The 26,019-nt window shown below is 38.2% G+C and overlaps 2 protein-coding genes across 3 annotated transcripts in view; both read left to right on the top strand.

Annotated features, from left to right (window-relative positions):
- The window catches only part of mdn1 (midasin AAA ATPase 1), a 56,962-nt gene extending 33,067 nt beyond the window's left edge, over window positions 1–23,895 (top strand). The window contains exons 59-101 of one of the 2 annotated variants that reach the window (XM_081378792.1): window positions 120–284; window positions 428–642; window positions 1,427–1,814; window positions 1,920–2,032; window positions 2,423–3,086; window positions 5,972–6,133; window positions 6,283–6,565; window positions 6,658–6,896; window positions 7,599–7,694; window positions 7,822–7,916; window positions 8,026–8,150; window positions 8,275–8,427; window positions 8,621–8,730; window positions 8,859–8,932; window positions 9,181–9,364; window positions 9,608–9,761; window positions 9,995–10,141; window positions 10,753–10,879; window positions 10,964–11,069; window positions 11,225–11,340; window positions 11,672–12,091; window positions 12,337–12,560; window positions 12,825–12,962; window positions 13,045–13,223; window positions 13,312–13,473; window positions 13,733–13,867; window positions 16,029–16,167; window positions 16,323–16,627; window positions 16,742–16,880; window positions 17,254–17,564; window positions 17,646–17,807; window positions 18,352–18,453; window positions 18,580–18,778; window positions 18,955–19,119; window positions 19,206–19,360; window positions 19,908–19,997; window positions 20,111–20,226; window positions 20,447–20,621; window positions 20,952–21,025; window positions 21,145–21,259; window positions 21,388–21,454; window positions 21,583–21,725; window positions 22,630–23,895. In XM_081378792.1, the coding sequence (XP_081234918.1) occupies window positions 120–284; window positions 428–642; window positions 1,427–1,814; window positions 1,920–2,032; window positions 2,423–3,086; window positions 5,972–6,133; window positions 6,283–6,565; window positions 6,658–6,896; window positions 7,599–7,694; window positions 7,822–7,916; window positions 8,026–8,150; window positions 8,275–8,427; window positions 8,621–8,730; window positions 8,859–8,932; window positions 9,181–9,364; window positions 9,608–9,761; window positions 9,995–10,141; window positions 10,753–10,879; window positions 10,964–11,069; window positions 11,225–11,340; window positions 11,672–12,091; window positions 12,337–12,560; window positions 12,825–12,962; window positions 13,045–13,223; window positions 13,312–13,473; window positions 13,733–13,867; window positions 16,029–16,167; window positions 16,323–16,627; window positions 16,742–16,880; window positions 17,254–17,564; window positions 17,646–17,807; window positions 18,352–18,453; window positions 18,580–18,778; window positions 18,955–19,119; window positions 19,206–19,360; window positions 19,908–19,997; window positions 20,111–20,226; window positions 20,447–20,621; window positions 20,952–21,025; window positions 21,145–21,259; window positions 21,388–21,454; window positions 21,583–21,725; window positions 22,630–22,815 (7,617 nt within the window). In that variant the 3' untranslated portion in view covers window positions 22,816–23,895. Of the gene's footprint in view, window positions 1–119; window positions 285–427; window positions 643–1,426; window positions 1,815–1,919; window positions 2,033–2,422; window positions 3,087–5,971; window positions 6,134–6,282; window positions 6,566–6,657; window positions 6,897–7,598; window positions 7,695–7,821; window positions 7,917–8,025; window positions 8,151–8,271; window positions 8,428–8,620; window positions 8,731–8,858; window positions 8,933–9,180; window positions 9,365–9,607; window positions 9,762–9,994; window positions 10,142–10,752; window positions 10,880–10,963; window positions 11,070–11,224; window positions 11,341–11,671; window positions 12,092–12,336; window positions 12,561–12,824; window positions 12,963–13,044; window positions 13,224–13,311; window positions 13,474–13,732; window positions 13,868–16,028; window positions 16,168–16,322; window positions 16,628–16,741; window positions 16,881–17,253; window positions 17,565–17,645; window positions 17,808–18,351; window positions 18,454–18,579; window positions 18,779–18,954; window positions 19,120–19,205; window positions 19,361–19,907; window positions 19,998–20,110; window positions 20,227–20,446; window positions 20,622–20,951; window positions 21,026–21,144; window positions 21,260–21,387; window positions 21,455–21,582; window positions 21,726–22,629 lie in introns of both variants that reach the window. The other variant, XM_081378791.1, reaches the window with a different exon arrangement.
- Window positions 23,896–24,726: 831 nt separating this feature from the next.
- The window catches only part of katna1 (katanin p60 (ATPase containing) subunit A 1), a 6,096-nt gene continuing 4,803 nt past the window's right edge, over window positions 24,727–26,019 (top strand). The window contains exons 1-3 of the mRNA XM_081378748.1: window positions 24,727–24,904; window positions 25,442–25,604; window positions 25,691–25,833. Of these exons, the coding sequence (XP_081234874.1) occupies window positions 25,443–25,604; window positions 25,691–25,833 (305 nt within the window). The 5' untranslated portion in view covers window positions 24,727–24,904; window position 25,442. The remainder of the gene's footprint in view (window positions 24,905–25,441; window positions 25,605–25,690; window positions 25,834–26,019) is intronic.

The following is a 26,019-nucleotide window of genomic DNA, read 5'->3' as shown; positions in this document are numbered from 1 at the left end:
ATAAATGATCTATGAAGTATTCCTTTCTCCATTTACTGAGAATCACATGCTTCACTAGGGACTAAAATATTAATTTCAGTTGATCTCAGTTTTCATTCTCGTTTTTATTCCCTCACCAGCCTGTGGAGGAGCTGCCGCTGGTGTGGTGTGAGCTGCTGTCTGAGACACTGGCAGCGTTATGGAGCAGCAGTGTGACCTCTGACCCTGACCGTTGGCTGAAGTGGAATCCACTGAACCCTGAGGAGCACATCAACTCAAGATCACTGTTGGGACCATCTGATACGGTGTGTGTGTGTGTGTGTGTGTGTGTGTGTGTGTGTGTGTTTGAGGGGAAAGGGCTAAAAACACTATGTGCTTTTTTTATTTGAATTTAACATGTTATTTAACATGAATAAATAACCTTGACATGATGTTTGTCGATGTGAAGGGTCCTGGCGTCTTGAGTCGTGCGGTGTGGTCTCGCTGCATGCTGGGAGTTCTGAGCAACACTGATGCTGGCGGCCGATGGGATCCATCAGGGTCACACTTCCTGTCATCATCACGGGTGACCCTGGGCGAGTGGAGAGAGAGAACTGGGCAGCTGCAAGATCTGAATGCTGTGATCTGGGATAATATGGCTATGGCTGAGCTTGCTGACTTTAGGTAGAGACCACATATCATACCTAAACACTGATACATATGTTAGATTTAGACAATTTTTGTACAGTATGGGATTGCAATATTAAAATATGCATTAAAATATATTGTATTCCATATATGTTTTTTATTTTAATTAGTGGTGTCTAATCGATTAATCGCATCTAACATAAAATTATGTTTACATAATGTGTGTGTGTGTGTGTGTGTGTGTATATATATATATATATTGATAATTGATAATTGGCAATGCAAATTACCTATTAATTGTCATTTAAGTGAAATTACTTAACCTTAATATACAAGCTTTATAAAAATGATCATTCTATAAGAAAATTTCAGATGGCACTTAGAGGCTTTTGCATCTAAACTCATATATATATATATATATATATATATATATATATATATATATATATATATATATATATATATATATATATATATATATATATATATATATATATATATATATATATATGAAGAGTTTCATATATCAAAAGCCTCTAAGTGCCATCTGAAATTTTCTATTACTAGTTCTAATGTATGTATATATGTGTATATATATATGTATATGTGTATATATGTATATATGTGTGTGTGTATGAGTATATATACACAGATGCACACACACAGACATCTATATATGTATTGTGTAAATATACTTTTGTTAGATCCGATTAATCAATTTGACAACACAAATTTTTATATAAAAATTTCAATATATTTATTGTAATTTCTGTTGTGCAATGATTAATTTTTCTCTCATTCCTTTTCTCATTCTCTGTAGATTAACTGACTGTAGATTGCAAGGACTTGTGTTGCGTAGACAGCTGCAGTCGCTCTGTGAGCTGTTGTCTCCAGGTTTACAGGAGAGCTATGCAGAATCCTGTGACAGTCTAACTGAAGGCCCGGACCCCACTGGTGCTGCCCAGGAGATTCAGATCGCCCTCAGAGAAGGCCTGCCTGAAAACCTGCTCCCAGAGGGCTTTCTGGAAACCTTAGTCACATGCTTGACGCAGTTCGCGCACAACCGGGCACAAGATTCGGTCCAGCTTGCCCGCTCTGGAGTTTTCTGGGTGAACATGGGTCTGCTGCAAATCCAAGTTTGGGCTCCACAAACAATTTTTGACCCTGCGGTAAAAAGGGGATATAAACTCCGCTATGCACAAGAGGAGGTGAGACAAGCTCGCAAGTGGCTAATTTTGTGACATTCTAGAGATCTATTGCAACCTTTCATCTACAAATGCAAATCATCTATGATGACCTTTTGTGTCTCTCAGCTTGCTTTGTTACAGGAAGAGTGGAAAGGGCGGAGTCTTTCCTCACAGCTGCTCACAGGGGCGGAGCTTGAGGAGAGTAGCACAACTGACAGCTTCCAGCATCCTCGCATCAGGTAACCAAACATTCAGCTTCCATTACTTCTGGTACAGCCTACTATGCAATTTTTAATGGATGCATGAGATATTGTACCATATGAGTTATCGTCCGATATTTAATAGTTTATGCTAAATTCCCCTGTTTTCACAACTTACTACATAGATTTGTTTGGATGCACAAGATCTTGGCACCATGTCAGTTATGAGATTTTCAGCCAATATCAGTTATCGGTCGATATGAGCGATTTTGGTTACACTTTATTTTAAGGTGTCTTTGTTGCAGTGTAATAATACATTTAAGTACTGAGTAATTGAAAAAAAAAGATTTGCTTATCTGTGTTGTCAAGAATTTTAATATTGGTTTATGCCTACAGACTTCCAATTTAATGTTTAAAACTGTCTTTTAGATACTTGTGGATTCGTATGCAGCAGGTCAAAGAGCAGATTTGTGAACTGAGTCGTAAACAAGCCTGCCGCCCCCCTGACCCCCAATACGGTCGCCTATATCAGGAACTCCAGCACTACCTGTGCAGCATCGGCCAACCAGCTGCAGTGGGTGACCTGCTCTCCCACCTCCTGAAGGCCTTACAAGCCCCGGGGCCAAAATCCAGGCTGGGGATTCAGGGTTTGTTGAAGGAGGAGGCCGTCTGGCAGGCTTCACAGCACCGATTTTGCCAGCGGCTGCTTGAGGAGTACCCGCTCTATCCTGATGTGGTGGTGCCCCTGAGGGCAGCAATTCTGCAGGTGCAGCATGGCATGCGACTCTTGGCGTCTCAGGTGTCCACCTCAATAACTGCCCAGCCGGGTCTGACGCGTCTCGTGTCCACTATGCTAGCTTTTCCAAGTCCAGCGGCATCCTCTGATCTGGCCTGTGCTGACTACCTGTGTTCAAGGGAATGCATGCGTATGCTAAAGGGCCTGGGAAAGCATTTGCCAGCGACAGAGGTCAGCCGCGTGATCCCAGATCATGCATTGTTGCTGTTGAATGCTCTGCTCTACATACAGAGTCACACGCTGAGTGCCGGACATCTCAGTGCAGAGACGCAAAAACTCTTCAGACATGTTTGCCAGGTGAGATATGAAGTGCAGAAACACAAACAATAAAACCTGTGTCAAGTATGAAGGACTAAAAATGACAGAACGAAAAATAAATAAATAAATAAATAAAAGTAGAAATAAATAAATAAATGCAGAAATAATAGTAAAATAAATACATTTTGGTAATATAAATGGCTATTTCTGTATTTTTACATGTATTTATTTATTTATTTATGCATTTCTATATGTATTTATTTATGTATTTATACATTTATTTATATATTTATGTATTTATATATTTATTTATTTATATATTTATATATGTATTTATTTATACATTTATTTATTCCTACATTTATTTATTTCTGTATTTCCACATTTCTACATTTATTTATTTCTGTATTTCCACATTTCTACATTTATTTATTTCTGTATTTCCACATTTCTACATTTATTTATTTCTGTATTTCCACATATCTACATTTATTTTTCCCTGCGCATGTATGCTAATTGACCAATGGCTAACCACGCCCCCTCCACTCACTCAGTCAACATTCGGTAACAGCAGCTGTCACAGTAGGAGACATTTCACAGGAGGCAATTGATGATTTTTTGGAGACAGAAAGATTATATATCATCTCGATGTCACCAAAAGGGCCTTAAATATGCATTGGAGGGTTATATTAATAATTTTATTGTTGAGAAGGCCGATAAGCTTCAGCTCCAGAACAAAGATTTACAGTTCACAGTGTAAACGTTATAGTTTGGTGCTATTTCGCTTCAAACGCTCGCTTTATACGCGTGTCCTATTCGCTTTGGATTCAAAATGTTCAAGCGTCGAACTAGACGCGGATACGCGCGAATTTGACGCTCTATTCGCGTTTGGTGGGAGCGCAGAATAATGAACAGGCTGCGATGTCAAGATTGCATTGCTGGAATGTGTGTGTGTGTGTGTGTGTGTGTGTGTGTGTGTGTGTGTGTGTGTGTGTGTGTGTGTGTGTGTGTGTGTGTGTCAGAGAGAGGCACGGGCGCGATCGAACAGTGGAAACATAAAAACATACTCCGTCATTTTGTTCATACAGGACATCATTAAAACTGCAAAGTGTTTAGCCTACTTATATTTGTGTAAAACACAACATTGTGCTTTTGTCAAACTGTAAACTCTTGTCAAACTGTAACCTACAACTGTCACCCAACCAAAATCACACACACACGCTGTTTAAAAGCCAAAATGACAAGAAAAACCATAAAAACGATTGAAAACTGATAACTGCAATGCATTGCAGTGGACGAGGAAGCAGAGAATGTCCAAGTGTATTGGGTTAGCTATGCGTACTGTGATTGGCTCATCGCGTTTGGGGGCGTGGCTTAGCCATTGGTCAATTAGCATACATGCGCAGGGAAAAATAAATGTAGAAATGTGGAAATACAGAAATAAATAAATGTAGAAATGTGGAAATACAGAAATAATTAAATGTAGGAATAAATAAATATATAAATAAATGCATATATAAATATATATATAAATAAATAAATATATAAATACATAAATATATAAATAAATGTATAAATACATAAATAAATACATATAGAAATGCATAAATAAATAAATAAATACATGTAAAAATACAGAAATAGCCATTTATATTACCAAAATGTATTTATTTTTACTATTATTTCTGCATTTATTTATTTATTTCTACTTTTATTTATTTATTTATTTATTTTTCGTTCTGTCATTTTTACTCCTTCATAGTCAAGAACATGAAAGGAGAAAGTCTAAAAGATTTTGAATTTAATTTCAGCTGATCTAAACTTTGATCTCAGATTTTTAATGTGGTGTTTAACTTTTTTTAGAATGAATAAATACATAATGTGAATATATAAGTGTTATTTTAATATTTTATATACTATACTATATACTATTAATATACTATATTATATACTATTACTATTTTGAATTAGCTTTTATTTTTATACTTTCAGTTTTCATTTTAATTTTAGTTTTTTTTTTATATATATAGCTTTATTTCAGTTTTAGTTTTAATAATTACTTCAACTATTCAATTAATTGTCAAGGTTCTCGTTTACATTTAAATTTTTTAATTGTTGTTTTCCAAGTTATGCTTTAAGTTAAGTTTTTCATCTAATATTATATAAAGTGGTAACATTTGAAGTGGATCAAAACCTTTCATCAAAGTTATCCATGAATTTTGAACTACCCGTTCTTGTCTTACGTACAGAACGTTCTTGGACAACTTTGATTAACTTTTTTTTGATCCACTTCAAATGTTGACTACTGTATTTTATTTCAGCTTTAATTCAATTAACAAAAAAAAAACATTTTAATTAGTATTAGTTAATATGGTGTGTGTGTGTGTGTGTGTGTGTGTGTGTGTGTGTGTGTATATATGTGTGTGTGTATATATACATATACTGGAAAATACTATACTGGTTATAATTATATATAATAATTACTTTATATACTAATTGGGTTACACTTTATTTTAAGGTGTCCGTGTTACAGTGTAATTATACATTTAACTACCGAGTAATATTAATTAACTACATTAATTTACTGTAGGGTTTGGATTAGGTTTGGTTTAGGGTTAGTTGCATGTAATTATGCATAATTTAAAGTTATTACGATAGTCACTACATTTAACACTGTAAAATAAAGTGTTAACATTGATTTTAAGGCCTAGAATATTATCATCTATTCAGGAAAATATTTACTCCAAGTTAACAGCATTTTTTTTCTACTTACTATTACTATAAGATGTTTAAACCTGCAGAGAAACATTTTCAGTTGAATTGATTTGTTTAGTGCCCTTCACGATACATATTCACAAAGCAGCTTTTGTGAGAAAGTTATTTTGTGATGTTAACAAGAGTGACATAGGCTGTGTTTTGTTCAGGCTATAGTGAATGAATGGGACGAGCAGGAGAAGAGAGCTAGAGAAAAAGAGCAGATGGAAGCCAGTCTGTATCGCAGCCGCTCTCGTCTGCACGGGACAGGCCTTACGGAGGACCAGCAGGAGGAGAGAGAGTTCAGACGCTCTTTTCCTTCCTACCACAAGGTAAAGATGGACTAAACCAGTCATCTGGTTTTATGTGTCTTTAAATCTGTTCACACACATTTGCATGTTTTTTTGCCCTTTCCATTGTTGTCAAATCAGTAAGAGTTTGTACTTTGGCCAATAATGTGTTTACTCCACTTTTTCCACAGGATTTTTCTGATATCACTTCAGAACCTAGTCTCGATCAGCCAATAATCATAGAGGAAGACGATGATGTAGATAAGGAGGAGTCTAGTGAGACAAGCAGCTTCCTGTTGGTCAGCAGCATGAGCACAGTGGTTCAGGTCCATCAGAGACTCTGCTTGTCTTACGCTCAGTCACTTTGGTACCAGCCCAACTCGCCAACCAATCACACCAAACACCACATCAGTGCCCTGGTTTCATCCTATCAAATCACAGCTCCACTGATAGCCCGCTTCTACCATCTAATGGGTATGAAGGCATCATTTTATGCAGATCAGAACTCCACAGGCCCTACGTATCTCTTCATCTAACCTTTCCCTGTTTCTCCCTTTCTCTCCCAGACTGTGAAGTGGATCCTAAGTTGATGGGCTCTCAGCTCCTCCTCAGCACTCTGCTCCAAAACACGGTTAGCGGTTCAGGGGGTCCAGCTGGACTGATTCTGCAGAATGATGGGCCGTATGACTTCTACATAGAGCCTAACATGAGTCAGGCCCGGATCTGTCTGCCAGCGCTAGAACAGATGAGTAAGGCCGTGAAACAGCGCCTCAACGACTGGCCCGAACACCCTGCTCTTGTTCAGGTGGGAGTAGGCGTTACTATTACTGTCATTGCTAAGATCTAATTGAGGAGTTTTGAAATTGGGGTACAGAGAACCACAAGGGACTTAAAAAAATGTGAGAGAAAAAAAAGTAGTTTAATGTTGTTGAAAGAAGACTCTTATGCTCACCAAGGCTATATCATACAGTAAAAACTGTTATGTTGTGAAATATTATACAAATTATTTTAAAATGTAATTTATTCCTGTGATGGCTAAGCTCAATTTCCAGCAGCAATTACTTACTCTAGTCTTCAGTGTCACATGATCCTTCAGAAATCATTCTAATAGGCTGACTTACTGCTCAATAAACATTTCTTATTATTATCAGTGTTTAAAACAGTTGTTAGTTAATATTTTTGTGGAAACAGTGATACATTTTTTCATGATTCTTTGATGAATAGAAAGTACAGCATTTGTTTTTAATTTACATCTTTTGTAACATTATAAATGTCTTTCTGTCACTTTTGATCAATTTAATGCTTCCTTGCTGAATAAAAGTATTAAAATGTTCAAAAAATCTTTTGAACAGAACAAATTTTCTTTGGCTTCAGTATAGTAACAATATAAAAAACAGTTATTTCATTTTTCCAAAAAAAAAAAAAAAAGTCAGTTAGCTTGATAAAGCTTTTGACTAGTTCTCAAATGTCGTCTCTTAACACCTCCCTATTGTATTATGTGTCACAGATTACCATGGTGATAGAGAGGATATTAGCATTCAGTCTTTCCAGCCCTCTGGCAAAGTTCCTAAATGGTCTGGAGATCCTGCTCAGCAAAGCACAGGTAGAGGAATCAATTCATGCACGCATATCCTTAAACCACTACTAGTCAGTAGATTACTGGCCATTTGTGCACAGCTTAAGCCATGATATCAGTTTTAGAGCAGCTCTTGTCTCATTTTTCCTCACAGGACTGGGAAAACAATGCTAGCCGAGCAGTGTCTCTAAGGAATGAGCTGGAAGCTGTCACACAACTTATTATTCAGTGGAGAAAACTTGAGCTCAAGTAAGTAGTCTAGTGACACTACTTGTTAATGGTGGTGGTTAAAGCCTGTATGGTTGGATTAGACTGCGACATGATGGTCTAACTGGTTTCAACTACTGTATCTCCACAGCTGCTGGTCAAGCAGCCTTGATAACGCACTGAAGCGCCACGCTGAGAATTCAACCAGGCACTGGTTGTCCATCTACCAACTCATAGAGAAATACCTACAGGAGCAGAGGACAGACACCAGACATGGTGACCGACTTGCACTTTTATATATGTAGTAGTAAAAAGATTTCTCCTCCTACTACAGTAAATGAGTAATCCAATATATCACAATTAATGGGTTTGCATTGTATCACACTTTTTTGTCCAGTAGATGATGGTGTGGAGGATATTTCCCTCTCGTCAGTCTCATCCACACTGCAGGCCTTCATAGAAGGCTCCACCTTAGGAGAGTTTTCTGTCCGCTTGTCCATGTTGCTTGGTTTTCACTGCCACGTCCTGCTGGCTCCTAAACAGGGAGGACATGGTAAGAGAATAGAGAATATTCTCTTGTTTATTTTGTCAGCAGAGATCACTAACACACATGGACTAAATTGTACAGTTTTTTTTATTATTATTTATTTGTTCTTATTTGCTACTTTGTGTTTTAGTGTTGTTTGACAAAGTGTTGACTATGCAGGCCACATTAAATGCATGACCTTGTCCTTTCATCCTCACAGACTCACTCGGCAGTTTGCTGTGGAATCTCTATAAATACTACACACAGTTCTCAGAGAGCATCCAGACCAAGATCACCCAGCTGAGGTCTCCTATAGAGAAAGAGCTTAAAGTAGGTGAAACTCAAGCAAGCAAGACTGATGTCATATATATATATATATAATTTTTTTTTTATTTTTTTTTTATTTTTTTTTCTGGTTTCTTATTGATTTGATGCAATTTTTATCTTGATACATATAGGACTTTGTCAAAATCTCCAAGTGGAATGATGTCAGCTTTTGGTCCATCAAGCAGTCAGTGGAGAAGACACACAGGTGAGAGTGATATATTTAAAATATATTAATAAAAAGTCTTACCATCCCCAAAATTTTGAGTGGTGGTGTGTTTTCAGCTTAATCACATCATCAACATGATATTGTCATTATTTGTCAGAATGTTTGTTACATTCCAGCACTCAACAGAGAAGATGTAACATGTATATTTAACATAGTGGTTAAGCAATGGGCCTCAAACTGGCTGTAATGATTTAAAATTAACGTTATGACATTGTGTTTGTGATCAGGACCCTGTTTAAGTTTGTGAAGAAGTTTGAGGCCGCACTGAAGGAGCCGTGTGCACCTTGTCTGCTGGAGCAGGGCAGTAGCGGCAGCATGCATGATGTGGATTCACAGCCTGAGGAGACTCCTCTGCACAGGGTTCACCGAGCACTGAGAGGTGCCCTGCCTGGAAAGGGCAGAGATCTGCAGGTAACATTATCTCAACCTGAAATAGCAACTCAGTTCAAACCAAACTGTCATTTTAAAATGTAACTTTGATCTTAAATTCAACTCTTTTGCCTATGAGACAGTTGCTTTGCATATAATATGACATCTTAAATTTTAGAGGATTTCCTGATATTGAACTTTTTTTTAACTCTCTTGTCCTTATCATGAACCATATGGTATCTGTTTTTGTAACATAGTTGTATTTAAACACTTTTCATGAATCAGACTGATGGTCCAGAAGAACTCTCATCTGATAAAGAGCCCTCGTCTCTCCAAGCCCGTCTGCCTGTCCTCACGAGGAAGATGAAGAAGCTGTGTGTGCAATTGGTAAAGAAGACCTCTCTGCCTGAACTCTCAGAAGACCTGGATCAGTTCACAGGTATCACTTTTTGCCCTCACCCGAAGGCTCATAACTTCAGAGATTATTTTGTCTGATCTTCTTCTTATTAAACTAGATTATTTAATGCTATCTTATATGCTGAGTCAGGCTAGTCATCCTACCTAGAGCTTACTCGACATGTTCAATTTATTAAAGGCATACTTATGAATGAATTGTGAAAATCTCATATGAACCTGAAAATTTGACTTTCTCTCCAATTTGTTATTGTCCAGTCGAAATAATTGCAAACGTGCAAGCACTGCAGAGCCTTTCGGTGGACCGTAGCATGGAGCAGGAGAAGCAGAAGGCGGAGGTGAAACACTTCCTCCTGCAGAAACAGAGAGCACTAGCAGATCTCTTCAAGATGCTTGCACAGATCGGTCAGTCTGAGTCATTTCTTGTGGCATTAGAGAATTTGTTGTTGGTCATGAAAGAAAAACTGGAAACATCGTTGTTTAATTATAATTTAATTAATTCTAAAGGTTTGAGCCTGGTTTCTCCCAAGGTTATAACATTAAGTTTGCGACAACTTTTGAAAAGGATGAATAACAAAAATCTGTTCAGTCATTTGTGTGCGGCTTGGTCCAAAGATCATCTGAGCCAATTTTCATAAGAATTGGACAAAATTTGGAGGAGTAGTGAAAAAATGGAAACCTGTACTTCAAAATGGCCACTTACATTAATGGGTGGCATCTTAATGTAAGATGGTGAATGTGATCAGCATGGTGAGGCGAATCAGGTGTGCTAAGTTGCAGTTTTCTAGAAAAAAGGGTTCAAAAGTTATAACCATTTGAAAAGTGATTTTCTTTTCGAACTGGTGGTGGTGCTATAGAGTTGGTCCTAGATACCCCTAAATTAGTCAGATTACTAATTTGTACCACTTCTATAACTGTGCCAGATGTCATATTTCTATGATGTATGGTTTATAGGGCTGCCATAGACCCCCATATGTAAGATGTAGACAGCTGATTAATTGTTTTTTTCTCTCCAGGTCTGTCCTACCGTAAGGGTCTGAACTGGGGTCGTACTGCAGACCCAGATGAGACACTGTGTCTGCAGCCAGTGGAGATGAAGATAGCCCTGTCTTCAGTCAAGACACAAGACAACACAGAGCACACGTACGTAACCATCATCTATAGTGTCTTCTATAGAGCTGAGGGTCAGAGCCTGATTTTGATTTTAATTGTAATTAATGTCCACAGGTTATTTGCTGAGATGACAAATGCATGGGAAGGCTGTGAGAAGTATTTCTATCGATCCTGGGCCAGGCGCAACGCCATGATGACAGCATTACAATGTGCCGTTAAGGTGAGGGCCTTAAATCAGCTCCGATATAATCTGATCAATTTTAGCGTCTGCTTTAGATTTGATGTTGATGTTAGTTGTGCTTTGTTGGTTTCAAGTAGTCTTCATGTAGTGCTGCGGTAAGGGATTGTTTTTTATTTCTTTCTTTGTTCTTCTAGGAGCTTGGTTTTGGAAATGTAGAGCGATGTCGAGGTTTCACCTCTCACCTGTTTAAACTTTTGTTGAGGCAGAGGCAAAGACTTGCTGGACTCACAGAGCACTGGGTCCATCTGAGGTACTGTCCTTAAAAATCTGTGAAAATGTATCATGGTTTCCAAACAAATATTAGGCAGCATTTTCAACGTTGATAATAATAAGATCATGTGGCACTGATGACTGGAATAATTCAGCCCGGATTAATTCAGCCTTGTCATTTTAAAATATATTAAAATAGACAACAGTTTTTCCTGGTTTTTAGTTTTTTTTTTTAATGCAGTCTCTGTGTGTATAAGAGACTTTGAAATCATACTGAACTTTTGAACTGCAGAGTATACATTTGATGTGCCTGCCCTCTTGTATGCCATGACATTGCATGTTTTCTGATTGCTCTCGGTTTAAAACAACAGGAAGTTGATCGACAGTGTCCAGAGTATCCAGTCTCACACGGCTGGCTCTGGAGATGATGCCAGCGGTCTCCCTCCTCAGGAGCCTCTCCAGCACTGGATCACCCGAGCTCAGTCTTCAGCGCTGCACTGCTCGGTTGTGCTCCAACAGCTCTCTTGGATCTTCCAGTGCTGTCCTGAAGGTTCTTCTGCAGTGCCCGCTGAGGCCAGGGAGGGGGAAGTCGTGCAGGGTCAAGCCACACTGAGCCACCCGTCTCCCCTGGCCCCTCACATCCAGCCACAGGCGTGTCTGCTGCGGAGAGGGGAGCAGGCTTGGAAAGAGGTGGAGCAGAAGGTGGAGAACCTAATGAAGGAAGTGAAAGACCTGAAAGAGAAGTTGGATGGATTGGCCCAGGAATCCACAGAAAGAGTTATCCATAGCTGGTGAGTCAGAGAAACACTTGAATTGAACTGTTCAATTAAGTTCAGGAAGTGCAAAGAATGATCTTGCTTAAAAAAACTGTTTTATTTTTTGAGACAAAGAAATCGTGGGCATTTCTATGGCTATTTTTCTAGCAAGATATTGTCCACCATCCCTCTTGAATTTAATCTCTAGTTTAAATCCACCTGCCTTTAAACTCATAACATCATTCATGATTATACTTTTATTTTCTATCTCATCCTCACAGGGATCACTTCACACTTTGCTGTACCTTGCTAGACCGGCTGGGCATTGTGGTTGGCCAGATGCCGGTTGTAGAACAGCTCTTTATTCCTGATGGAGTTCTGGTCCCCTATACCCAACCTGCCCTCGTCTGTGGTCTCCAGGCCGTAAGGAACGAGGTGGAAACCTGCCTCACAGAGTTCACCACCTGGAAGACTCACCTGCTCTCTATCAGACAGTCACAGAAACGTAAGAGCATAAAAATTAGGTGAAAAACTTGAAAATGAGAAATGTTGCCTTGGCAGCTAACTGAAATAAGTTGAAAGTTGAAGTACTAAAATTACTCAAACTAAATAAAAATAAATGAACGCTAAATAGAAAAAAAAAATCGTCTTGCTTTCGTTATGTTTTTTGTCATGCAGTATGTAGTATGTCATTTTTGACATACAGAATAGCATGTGTAGTCTATACTGATTCATATTTATCTACCCATTTTTTCTTGTCTGCATGCAGGACGTTCCAATCCATTTTCTGTTGAGTTCTCTGAGCAGTTGGAGAAAGCAATAAACATGATTCTGTGTGCGGTTCAGACCATTGTTAAGAGGAATGAGAGAGAAAAGCAGGAGGATCAGCAGTCAGAAAGCAAGAGAGGTAGGAATTCACCCAGGATTTTACATAGAGCTTGTTTGAGGGGATGTGTTTGTCTGTGTGCTCATTTTGTGTGTTTCTCTAGAGAGTGACTCAGAGGTGGCAGAGGAGTTCTTGAAACCAGGACACTTGAGCAAGTTACTGGAAGAAGACCTGAGTGGAGACATGTCCAGTCTCTCATTACCGGAGGTCAATAAAGTCGTGAAAGAGCTGCTAGAGAGACTTCGATCACACAGGGATGACTGTCAGCCTCACCGACTACAGGTCAGTTGACATCACATCACAGTATTGTCTGCAAACAGTTCATTTTTGAAAAAAGTTGAAATGTGTATATTTAATGTTTTATACGAAGGAACTGAAAGAGGCGTGTAGGGGTGTGGTGCGTTTGGAGCCCATGCTGTGTCTGTATTCTGAGTTGGTGAGGTATTATCTGGCTGTACTAATGGGAGCTCACCGTACCACCGGAAAGCTGCTGTCCGTTCTCGCTAACATCTTCACTGAACTCGCACAGAAGGTAGATTGCCTTCTACTTTCCTTTACTGGTCACTGGGGGATTCTGAAACAGTTTTGTGACTGCTTGCTACATTGTCATGTGACTTTAAAGATACTTCCCCCATATGTATGTCATGCCAGAGATCACTGTCTGTACATTTAATTGGGTTTGAATATTTCTCTGCAGTTGTTAGTCTTGAAATGTGAAGATAAAGATTATATAATATTATAATTATTTTTATCTGTCTCTTTCTCTCCCTCTCTCTTCTATCACTCTGCAGGGTTTCTGTCTGCCCCAGGAGCTGATGGGAGGAGACGGTGAGGGAGCGACAGAGTTCCATGACTATGAGGGTGGAGGAATAGGAGAGGGTGAAGGAGTAAAAGACGTCAGCGACAAAATCGAGAATGAGGATCAGGTACGTTAGTATGACTGAAGCACTGTTCAGAAAGCATTTGTAGTAGGGCTGTGTATCACCTGTGTATCACGATACAGGGGTCACGATACGATATATTGCAATACTGTAAGAAAGGGGATATATTGTGTTATTTCTTGTTTTTTTAGGAAGTGGATCTAATTTTAGAAAAACTGTCATAACACAAAAAAGGTTTATTTTATTTAATCAGAACAGTGAGATCTGCATTTGCATTTATCAGTCCTTGTAACATACAACATCATCAGCACTGATATATACACACACACACAGACTGGACATATTCTTAGATCCTGCTTTAAAGGTTCACTGTATAGCATTTCTTAAGTATTTAACAGTAGAAAGTGCATAGTCCACTCCATGACACAGTTTTTCATATTTAATACTGTAAAGTTGCCTGCTTTAAAGCAATCTATTGTATTAAGTGCTAATATAAGTAAATGTTACTTGAGCTTGTGCACACATGCACATTGCTATGATCAGATGTTTTCTTAACTGTTTTCTCACCACTGTCATTTTTGGGTCACACATTAGTTTAGGGTCCAATTCTCACTATTAACTACGAATTTTGCATCAATAAACTTCTAAATTACTGCTTATTAATAGTTAGTAAGGTAGTTGTTAAGTTTAGATATTGGGTAGGATTAAAGGATGTAGAATATGGTCATGCTATTATGTGCTTTATAAGTACTAATAAACAACCAATATCCTAGTAATATGCATGCTAATAAGCAACTAGTTAATAGTGAGAATTGGACCCTAAACTAAAGTGTTACCCATTTTTGTTGTGTTTTTGTTATTGAGTTGGAAGTGCTCGGCACATAATTACATAATCATTACTCTCTCATCAGCGCGGATGGCACTGGGATGTTAAGTGAGCTCTTTAGATTCAGTGTGTTTACAGAGTATTGGATTTTGGCATGGCTTTTTTTGCAAACAATGTGACTCTTGTCAATCTCCTTAGTAATTGGTTTATAGTGGAAGTCAAAATGACTCCACACTTAAAGGGGTGGTTCGGGATTTTTGACATCGGACCTCATTTTTAAGTCAGCCTGGTTGTTATTCATCAGTGGAGACATTTTTTAAAAAAAATTATCCAGTCCTTATATTTGGATAGTTAGCCGATGCTAGGCTAGCGCGAGTCAATGGTAGATGTTAGCCAGCCATTAAAAAAACGTTTTACCCACTCCACAGTGCACCAAACGCAAATCAATTATAACACTAGACTATCGATGCAAATGTCCGTTGAGAAAATAATGTTAGAAATCAAACTTACCTTTCATCACATTGCATTAGTTATAATTTGTTCCCTGTAATCATAAGCCTTGTCTACAGCAGCAGCGGAGTGATATTGATTACCTAGGCAACCGAGTGAGCCGGTACACACATGTACTACACACACTGTAGTGCGCTTCTGTTCTGTGTTTACTTTTTGACGCATTACTAACCGGAGCAAAGTAAAATTCCGCAGCTGCTGAGAAACTAGTTCCTTTGGGATCATTGAGATGAAAGGTAAGTTTGATTTCTAACATTATTCTCTCAACGGACATTTGCATCGATAGTCTAGTGTTATAATTGATTTGCGTTTGTTGCACTGTGGAGTGGGTGAAACGGTTTTTAATGGCTGGCTAACATCTACCATTGGCTCGCGAAAGCCTAGCACCGGCTAACTATCCAAATATAAGGACTGGATAATGAAAAAAAAAAAATGTCTCCACTGATGAATAACAACCAGGCTGACTTAAAAATGAGGTCCGATGTCAAAAATCCCGAACCACCCCTTTAAGCTCTGCTGGGTTTGCTAATGTTAGGGGTGCACCCGTGCGCTTCCACAGTTTATAGTTGTCTAGTTCTGAGACAACACTGCCATCTAGTGGTTGGGGTTCAAATTGAACACAAACCCACTACCATGAATCTTGGATGTAAACAAATAAATATCGATAGTTTTTTTGATGATTGATAAAATATCGGCAAGCATAATATTGAGATATTCACGTGTATCTATAATTTCTTACGCCCCCATTTTGTACTCATAAACATCTGAACTGGAATTGAACTAAAACAGAATTGGTATTGATTGAACTTAAGTTTTTACTGCTGAATTCTGAAGTAGAGTCAAACTTAAAATTTGAATTCTATTGTTCAGGTTGAAGACACCTTCCAGGAGGGTCAGGACAAGAAGGAGGAGGAGCAAGACAAACAGGACATTAAAGAGGAGGACAATGCCATTGAAATGTCTGAAGATTTTGATGGAAAGATGCATGATGGCTCAGACCATGAGCCAGGTGACTGAGCCTACTATTGAATTAGATGATAGGCTGAACTGAAAATGGTTTTAGTAGATGCAAATTGTACAATATATAACTTGAATTTTAAATATTGAGAGAAACATTAACATTAGAGAAAACATTATAACCATAATCTCTCATCTCTGGTTTAGGGGAGGAGGATGAAGAAGACTCTGATAAGGAAGAAGATGAGGAGCTGGATAAGAAGATGGGTGATCTGGGAGATGGTCAGACAGATACTCTAGACGAGAGGATGTGGGGAGATGATGAGGATGATGATGATGTTGATGGTGATAAAGAGGAAGAGTCCGGTCCAGGAATGGATCAGGGAGAGTCAGAGCTGGTTGCGAAGGATGACAACATGGATGCTGGAGAGTCAAACAAAGATAAGAACCAGGACAAAGATCACCCAAAAGATGAGGAAGAAAAGGAGAAAATCCATGAACAGGTGGACGAGGTCAGTCCTTCACCATTTCTTTCTATCAGATCTGTCTCCCAGTAGAATAGAGCATAATAAATATGTTATATATGCATAAATGTTTAACAACTTGTTTTTTGTGTGTGTTTGTAGCGTGAGTTTGATGAGAATGAAGTAGACCCGTACCACGGAAAGCAGGAGAAGGCAGCTGAACCAGAAGCAATGGACCTGCCAGATGAGCTTAACCTTGATGAAGATGGCAAGGATGAAGAAGGGGGAGAAGGGGATGATGGTATGTTCAACATTCAGACATCTCCTGAGTTTTTTATTTTATTTTTATTTTTATCCCTAACAGAAGGTACGCTACTGTTCAAAAGTTTGGGGTTGGTAGGATTTTGTAAAATGTTTTTATGCTCAACAAGGCGTATAACTGTTTAGGCAATAACTGTTTTCTATTTTAATATATTTCTTTAAATATTTAAAATACAAATCTTTAAAAACAAATAAACGTCTTAATTGTTAATTTAATGCATCCTAGCTAAATAAGTGTTAAAAAGTGTTTAAAGAAAACATGCCCTAAACTTTTGAATTTTGAAAGAGTGTGCATGTATTAAAAAGTGAGAGAAAAAAAATTCACACACTTTTTCATTTTACTCTTGTTTCAGAGGAGAATCCGTTCGATATAGATGACAAACTCATGGAGGTGGATGAAAACACTGGAGAAGAGAAAGATAGATCGGAGGAAGGTGGCGATGAGATGACAGATGAGCAACAGGAAGGACAGATGGAGGAAGAGGGAGAAGATGACAAATCAGAGGAGAAGGAAGGAGCAGAAATATCAGAGGATCAGAAGTCTGAAACGGATGAGAGAGGAGAGAATGAGGGAGAGGAGGACGAGGAGGAGAAGAATAAAGGTCAGGAAGAAGGACGAGAGGAGGACAAGTCCATACCGGCTGATGAAGGCCAGAAACCAAAGGTTTGTTGTTCAAAAGTGAATTACGAGGAAATGTGTGGAGGGGAAAGATTTGCCTAATAATTTTAATCTGACATTTCACAGGACGAAGAGGATGGGGGTGAGGATGATGATGATGATGCACAGGTGGAATCTTCAGAGAGGAAGGAACATGCATCAGATGGACAGACAGGAGAGGAGAACGTTCAGAGTGACACCGCAGTAGAGCTGGCTGGAGCCGCGTCAGAGAGAGACCAGGCAAAAGAGGTACACAAAAAAAGAGACTGGCTTAATATTTGCAGATGTCAACCTTACAAAAAACAGGTTTAATTTTTTATTTTTAAAAATCTCTCCAAGGTCATGGAGAGAAAAAAATATATGGTCCTGGAAACCCTGAAAATATCAGGGACTCAAAATTGACCATTCTTTTTTTATATAGAATTTTGCAGTGTTTATTGCAAACGATTCATTTGTGGAAATCTTTTTATTCATGTACCCTTTTTAATCTTTAATCAAAAACATAATACCCTTTGCAATGGTATCTCTGGTGACATGAGCACAAAGCATGGGGACAGGACGATATTTCCTCCCGTCATATCAATCACGAGATTGCAGTAATCAGCAAACATCAATGATCAATTCCTGATAGACAAAATCAAGTCCCGCCCTTTAGTTTCAATTTAAATATATACATCACCATAAGGAATAGACAATCGCTATTTCCATTTCATGCTGACATTAAAATAGATTTTCAGGCCTGGAAAAGACTCAGTTAAGTAAATCAATTATATAAATGTGCCCATGTCCACAGGAGGACGGCAGCGGGGCAGCGGATGCCAGTCAGTCTGAAGGGCACGACTCCAAGCTGATGGCCAGGATGAGTTCACACAAACAGAGGCAAAAAAACACACAGGTCAGTGTGTAAAATAACAGGCTGTCTCACACGACGATTATTTGCTCATTTATTTATGGCTTTTTGTCTGGATGTTGTATGTGTAAAACATAGAAAAGCTGATGACCGCTCTTATTTTTCTACCAGAGCTTCAAACGCAAACCTGGACAGGCAGATAATGAGCGCTCAATGGGCGATTATAATGAGCGCGTGAATAAGCGTTTGCGTACGGTTGACAACAGAGAGGAGAAAACGCAGGATCAGACTCAGACTGACACACAAAAGGAGTCTGACCTGTACGAGCACGTAAAACAAGGAGAGGAGAGATACGACGCTCAGACATATGGTGAGGACTTTTGTACAATTATGTATATTCTGACTTTCATTTTCTGTAAAATGCATTTGCTAATTCAGAAACATTGAGCTGTGGCGCTCATGTGAGGCAGGTTCCTATCCATGTAAACAGTATTTAGAAGAGATACCACCTGAGTCACGTTCTCTTTTGACATCTGTTCCTCATAGATGCTGCCAGTGCAGAGCAGCAAAAGCCAACTGGTGTGAAACAGGAAGAGGACAGTGAGGAAGATGACATTGCAATGGATGTGGAGGAGGAGAAGGACCTGCAGGCAGTTGAAGCCCAGGAGCTTAAACCAGAGAAACTTAATGACAATAAAGCCTCTCAGAAAGGTACAATACACTCATCCACCAATTGCTTGTACACACACATGCATAACCTATGTGTCCATGTTGAACATTTGTCTGTTCTCTCTCAGGTCTGGAGTGCGGGGATTTGGAGGCACAGAAACAGGCGGATGAGGAAGAGAAGGAGAAGACAGAGACACAGAGCAGTAATGAAGAAGAGATGAAAGAGAGGAGTGATGAGTCCACCATCCACACTGTACCTGAACTACTGATGGACATGCAAAAGGTATGTTGTTTCACGCTTACTCAAAAAAAAAAAAAATGCTTACTTCACCCCCAACTTTTGAATGGTAGTGTATTTTTGAAGAAGGTAATACATTTATTCAGCAAGGACACATTAAAAGACATGTATAGTGTTACAGGGAATACCTTTCTTTTCCTTTTCATCAAAGAATCCTGAAATTTTATCAGTTTACACAAAAATACCAAGCAACACTTATATTATTAGTAATAATAAGGAATGTTTCAAATCATCATATTAGAATGATTTCTGAAGGAGCGTATGACACGGGAAATTGGAGTGATGATGCTGAAAATTCTCAGGAATAAATTACATTTTCAAATATATTAAAGTAAATAGTTATTTTAAATTGTAATAATACTGTTTACTGTATTTTTTAATAAATAAATGCATACTTAGAGGTCATTAAAGTCTTCTTTTAAAAACATTTAAAAAAAATCTTATCGACCCCAAACCGTTACTGGGGCCACTAATGAAATTGCTCTTATTTTACTGCATATCAATTGTACAGCAAATTTGTATGTTATATCAGGCACCACTGAAGAACCCAGAAGAGCTGAGAAGAGAGATGGAGCTGCAGTTGGAGGCCTGGCAGAGACAGACTTTAGGATCCCAACAAGAGGTGACATCATAACACCAGTCACATGACAATTGAGCAGCTTCTCCTCATCTCACATATCAAAATTGTAATGTTTAAATAATTTGTATTCACGCCATTTTTTTGTTGTTGCTCAGGAGAGTGCGGCAGCAGTGTTGTGGCATCAGTACCAGACCCTGACGTCTCCTCTGTCCCAGGAGCTCTGTGAGCAGCTCCGCCTCGTCCTGGAGCCCACGCAGGCTGCCAAACTCAGGTCGGTCCCTCCACCTTCCCATCCAACCTCTAATGAAGCATTTCTACTTAACCTGTTCCCTCAAGATCACAGGAATGATCATTTAAAAGAGTAGCTTCTCTAGCACTGTCAATTCACTGGTCAGGTTTATCAGTTCAGACCCGGAAAATGTGGGTCCTGCAGTTTGTAATAGCTCTCCTCAAGATTTTTACCATTTACACTGTTTAATGATCTCAAACAGGGGAGACTTCCGCACAGGCAAACGGCTGAACATGCGCAAGGTCATTCCTTACATCGCCAGTCAGTTCCGTAAGGATAAGATCTGGCTGAGGAGAACAAAACCCAGCAAGAGAAACTACCAGATCTGCCTGGCTGTGGACGACTCCTCTAGTATGGTGGACAACCACTCCAAACAGGTACAGTATCCTAATATTACTTTAGATATTTAATATCACCTGCTGAATACATGTGAAGTAGGGCTGTCACAATATCAGAGTTTCACTACACGATTATTGCGAAGAAGACTGCCAGCTACTTTGTTGGAGTGTCAACCAGATAGTTACTGCCGTTGGATTCCTCTCAATATTATTATTTGTGTGGTATTAACCTGATATCAATGTCATTTTTTTTCACAGTTGTTTTCATGTATTATCGTTATATTGAAACACCCCTAATGTGAATCCTTTAAAATGGAAGGATGTTACCTTTTAATAAACATATGTTTGATAATGCGTCTGTCTCTGTAGCTGGCGTTTGAGTCAGTGTCTGTCATAGTGAACGCTCTCACACTTCTGGAAGTGGGCCAGGTGGCTGTGTGCAGGTGAGTTCAGATCATCTTTCCACAGAGCACAGAAATATTGGTGCAAAAATTGGTTGATTAATTCATTCATGCATGTATTCACTCACTCAATTATCCATCTTTTAATTCTCTTACTGTAGTTTTGGAGAGAGTGTCCAGCTGCTCCATCCTTTCCACCAGCAGTTCAATGACCAAACAGGAGCAAAAATACTGCGGCTCTGTCAGTTCCAGCAGAAAAAGACCCGAATAGCTCAAGTAAATAACTTGTCTTTGGTTCTTATGTTTTACATGTATTTATATTATTTTGTTATATTTTGAAACTGACTTGTCAGGTTTTATCCCACACCAACATAAAAGTAATTAGGAACAATTTTATCTTTCAGTTTTTAGAGACTTCAACAAATATGTTCATGGCAGCCAAACAGCAGATCCCTGGCTCGACAAACACCGGTAAAGTAGTTTACATCAGATTGCTGTAAACAAAGCTGCCCTCAGTTCTAGGTCTTATTTATTTGCTTACATCAATTTCTGATCTAATACACTCTTCTATTGTTGTTTTTGTCCCTTTCTGTTAACAGAAACGTCTCAGTTACTGCTTGTAGTATCGGATGGCCGGGGTTTGTTCTTGGAGGGGAAAGAGAGAGTTGCAGCTGCAGTTCAGGCCGCTCGCAGCGCAAACATCTTTGTCATATTTGTAGTGCTGGATAATCCAAACTCTAGGGTGAGGGATCCATTTGGATCAAAAGGATCTGTGTTCACAGTGCAGTTTAGCTGAAGTACAAAAATAATAATAATACATTTTACATAATCTAAATGTATGTAATTTGGAAAAATGAAAAACACTTTGAAGATATGATCCCCATATTTATTTGTAAAAGTTTTTTTTTTATTATTATTACTTCTGACAGTTATGTAGCCTATATTATGGAAGCTTGTTTCCGCCACAGAATAAAACATTTTAAAAGATAATTGTGACTTTTTATCTCACAATTGCGAGTTTACATTTCGCAATTCTGAGAAATAGTCAATTGGGAGATATAAAGTCAGAATTGCATGATATAAAGTCGCAATTGCGTGTTATAAAGTCAGAATTGTGAGATATAAACTATTCTGAGGTAAAAAAAAGACTTTTTTTTCCTTAGAATTGGACTTTATATCTCACAATTGTGTTTATATCTCACAATTCTGAGAAAAGATGTCAGAATTGCGAGATATAAACTCGCAATTATGTGTTATAAAGTCAGAATTGCGCGAAATAAAGTCGCAATTGCGAGAAAAAAAGTCAGAATTCTGACTTTATTTCACGCAATTGCGACTTTATTTCACGCAATTCTGACTTTATATCACACAATTCTGAGAAATAAAGTCAGAATTGCGAGATGTAAACTCGCAATTGTGAGATAAAAAGTCGCAATTATCTTTTAAAATGTTTTATTCTGTGGCGGAAACAAGCTTCCATACTATATAAATATATTTAGAATTGCAATTTTATTTATTGTAATGTAATTATTATAATGACTTTTTGTAATTATTAAAATTATTGTAAGTATAATTAAAATAATAAAATAAATATACATCCTACATTTTATTGCATGTTAATTAATATTTGATTCTCTCCATGCTAGGACTCCATATTGGATATTAAAGTGCCCATATTTAAAGGGCCGGGTGAACTGCCAGAGATTCGGTCCTACATGGAGGAATTCCCCTTCCCCTTCTACATTATTTTGCGAAATGTGAACGCCCTCCCAGAGACCCTAAGCGATGCTTTGAGGCAGTGGTTCGAGCTCGTCACCGCCACAGACCTGTAATGGACCACATGGAAGCAATTTTGCAGGGGCCAGAAGACACAACTGTAAAACTGTAAAAGTTCCGCTGCTGCTAGTCCTTCCCAAACGTCAATACACACACACACACAAAAAGACATTAGACAGGCTGCTGTACATGTGCCTTTTTTCTTAATTTTGTTATTTTATTGAATTTGTAGTTTGATTGAAGTGGTTTCTCCTTTTCATCACCGCAATCACTAGGAATTGTTTTCCCTTGTTGTTACCATCATTCAACTTTGCACATCTTTTATTTTTTATTGTTTATTGAATTTGTTTTTGTTTTGTTTGTTTTTTTACTGCAAGGAAATGTAATGCCCGTGTATGGACAAACTTCAGTTAGACTGACTGAAAGTTGACTGAGATACCTCCAATCCTGCAGTATTTCCCACCCCCGTTCTTGTCCTGTTTGCATCCAGTTTGTAAATGTGAATGACAAATTTAGTGTGAACGGCACTGCCAATGTTTGATAATATCATATGCAAATATCAAAAGTACATCTGCATGTCAGTATTCACCTTCGGACCCGTTTATGGTTATCCAGAAAAAAATGTGCCTTTACAAAAACCCACATTCCCATCTAGACGGTTCTCAATGGAAACTGATGAACTCATCAGCACTGTACATTTGAAAGGATTCTGACTACTGAATCACTGGTTCTTTCTTCTTTACAACCAGGAGCACAATTTCTGCCAGTGAAGAAAACTTTTGAAGAATCTTCTAAATTGTCTGTGATTTCAACCAACACTGTTCTATATCCTACAGACTTTAGATATTTAAACTCATAGCTGCATCTCTTACTAGACACATCTAGTTTTAAACATTTAATTTTGAAGTATTTTGATTGTTACATTTTGCACACACTTTTCTGCTCGGCCTGTGCATTCTGCATCAGAGAAAGCAGGATCAAAACACAAACTATTTCATCATGTACACATTGTCCAAATGCAACAGTAACCTGGTGTGCGTCCTTGGTCTCCTGTCATCTTACTCACCTCGGTTCATGAAATGATAAATTGCTGATAACTGTGGAAATAACAATAAAACATTTTGGACATGTTTTCATTATGGTCTGAATTTTGATTTTGTAATGAACAGCCATTAGTGAATGTTTTTTATTTTTTTAAAGTTAGTTACAAAGAGCTGTTCATACTAACATTTGGAAGACTAATTCACATGAATTTAGATCTGTGAATAACAACTTGGAGAGTACAAAGTGAATCACCTCAAACGTGAATTTTGAAAGCTGCTGTTGTAAAGTTTCTACATTACAATTTTTGTCATGTGGTTGTTGTAGTCCTTGTTTATCAGTGACTTTTGAGGTATGAGTGTATAATTTTCTGTGGAAAAAAAAAACATTCCCAATGGACCCCATATCCTGGCAATACTAATTCTCTTCTGGGTTTTAGGGCAACTGACTAAACAGTTCCATTTAAAAAGTTTATTGTAGCATATAGATTTCTACCCAGAAAACAAGAGAACATAACATTTCCTCAGCATAACAATACCTGGTTACACTTTATTTTAAGGTGTCATTGTTACAGTGTAGTTATATATTTAAGTATGTCACAAGTCATGTTACAAGGACACTGTAAAATAAAGTGTTTCCCCATACCTTTTAACAACTTTGTAACAACGTTGATGTTTCTATTAGTTCCATTTTACTATGGCAATATTGCTGTCTGCATGTGCACAGCATTGTAACACTGTTTTATTGCATTATTTTCCACTAGTTACATTACTTTTACTATATATTATTTTACTTCATATATTTAGTTTATATTATTGAATATTATATCGCCCTATACTCTACTTTTATTTTGAAAAGAGATTCTAGCTCCATTGACTTTTATGTTGAAAAGCAGGACCGCGAGGGAACTTTATACTTTTGCTTCTGCCTTCACAATTTTAAGTGCCCTTACACGTAACTTCTGAAATAAACTCATGAGTGTGTGTGGATCATAAGTTATTTCAAATAATCGTCGTCCAAAGCACCACACAGGAGTTTTGACCCCTTATAATAGTTGTATGCTGTGCCTTTTTCAGGATACTTGTCCTACTTCTCACTCTACAGGTTTGTTCATCACTACACAAATTGCTAAACGTAAGCTTGTTTTACCGTAAGCTCATACTGTTAGTTAAATGTTTGGCGCATTTTCCTGGTAATAGCTGAAACGTTCTTGCATTGTTGTATTTTTCCCATATTTGTAGTTGTGTGATTGACTGATGTCTGACATATTTTGCTTTCATTTGTTTTTAGCATACAAATATAGTGCACATGCCAATAAACACATGGTAACACTTTATTTTGATGGTCCCTTTTGAACATTCTGTTGACTAGAAGCAACTTTGCAACTACATGTCAACTAACCCATTCGAGTATTAGACTGTCTGCTTACAGCTGCTACCCCAAAATACATTCTACTGACTTTAACTTTGCATCTACATGTCAACTTATTCTAAACCTAACACTACCAGTCTACTAATACTCTACTAACAGTTAGTTGACATGTAGGTTCAACGTTACTTGTAGTCAACAGTGTTAAACTGACCATCAAAATAAAATGAAACCAATCATATTCCCATACGTCTTCATCTGTTCCTCTTGCAGAATGAGTCTGGGGGAGATCAATGAGAATGTGAAGCTGGCTCGAGAATATGCGCTGCTGGGGAACTACAGCTCTGCAGTGGTCTGTTATCAGGGGGTCCTGGAGCAGATCAAAAAGTACCTCTACTCAGTCAGAGACTCCTCTCTACAGCAGAAATGGCAGCAGGTTGGAGTTCCTCCTGTCTATGATTCAGGCTATAATGCTTTCAACTTGTTGTAACTGGCCTTTGCTTGTTTGTGTGTCTCATCAAGGTTTGGCAGGAGATAAATGAAGAGACAAAGCAAGTTCGGGAGATCATGACAACACTTGAGAGCTTCCAGCTGGAGTCGACCCCATCCAAACCCAGCAGCTTTGGCCAGGAGAATGACATCATGCCTGTTCACGTGGAGCACAGGTACACAACACGTCTGAACACTCCTGACAGTCATCACAGACACACACAGATCTCACAAACTATTTTCTGCATCGAATAGTTGTTAAATGGTGTACTTTTAAAGTAAGAACTCTGTGTTTGAACATATGTGGTGTTTTGTGTTGTATTTTGGTCGGCAGAGTTTGGACCAGTTTGGTTTTATTCAGG

The sequence above is a fragment of the Scardinius erythrophthalmus genome, assembly GCF_964197995.2.
Source record: "Scardinius erythrophthalmus genome assembly, chromosome: 11".
NCBI classification, from domain to species: Eukaryota; Metazoa; Chordata; class Actinopteri; order Cypriniformes; family Leuciscidae; genus Scardinius; species Scardinius erythrophthalmus.
Note: the sequence above shows the minus strand (reverse complement) of the source record. Positions and strands in the feature narration are given on the sequence as shown.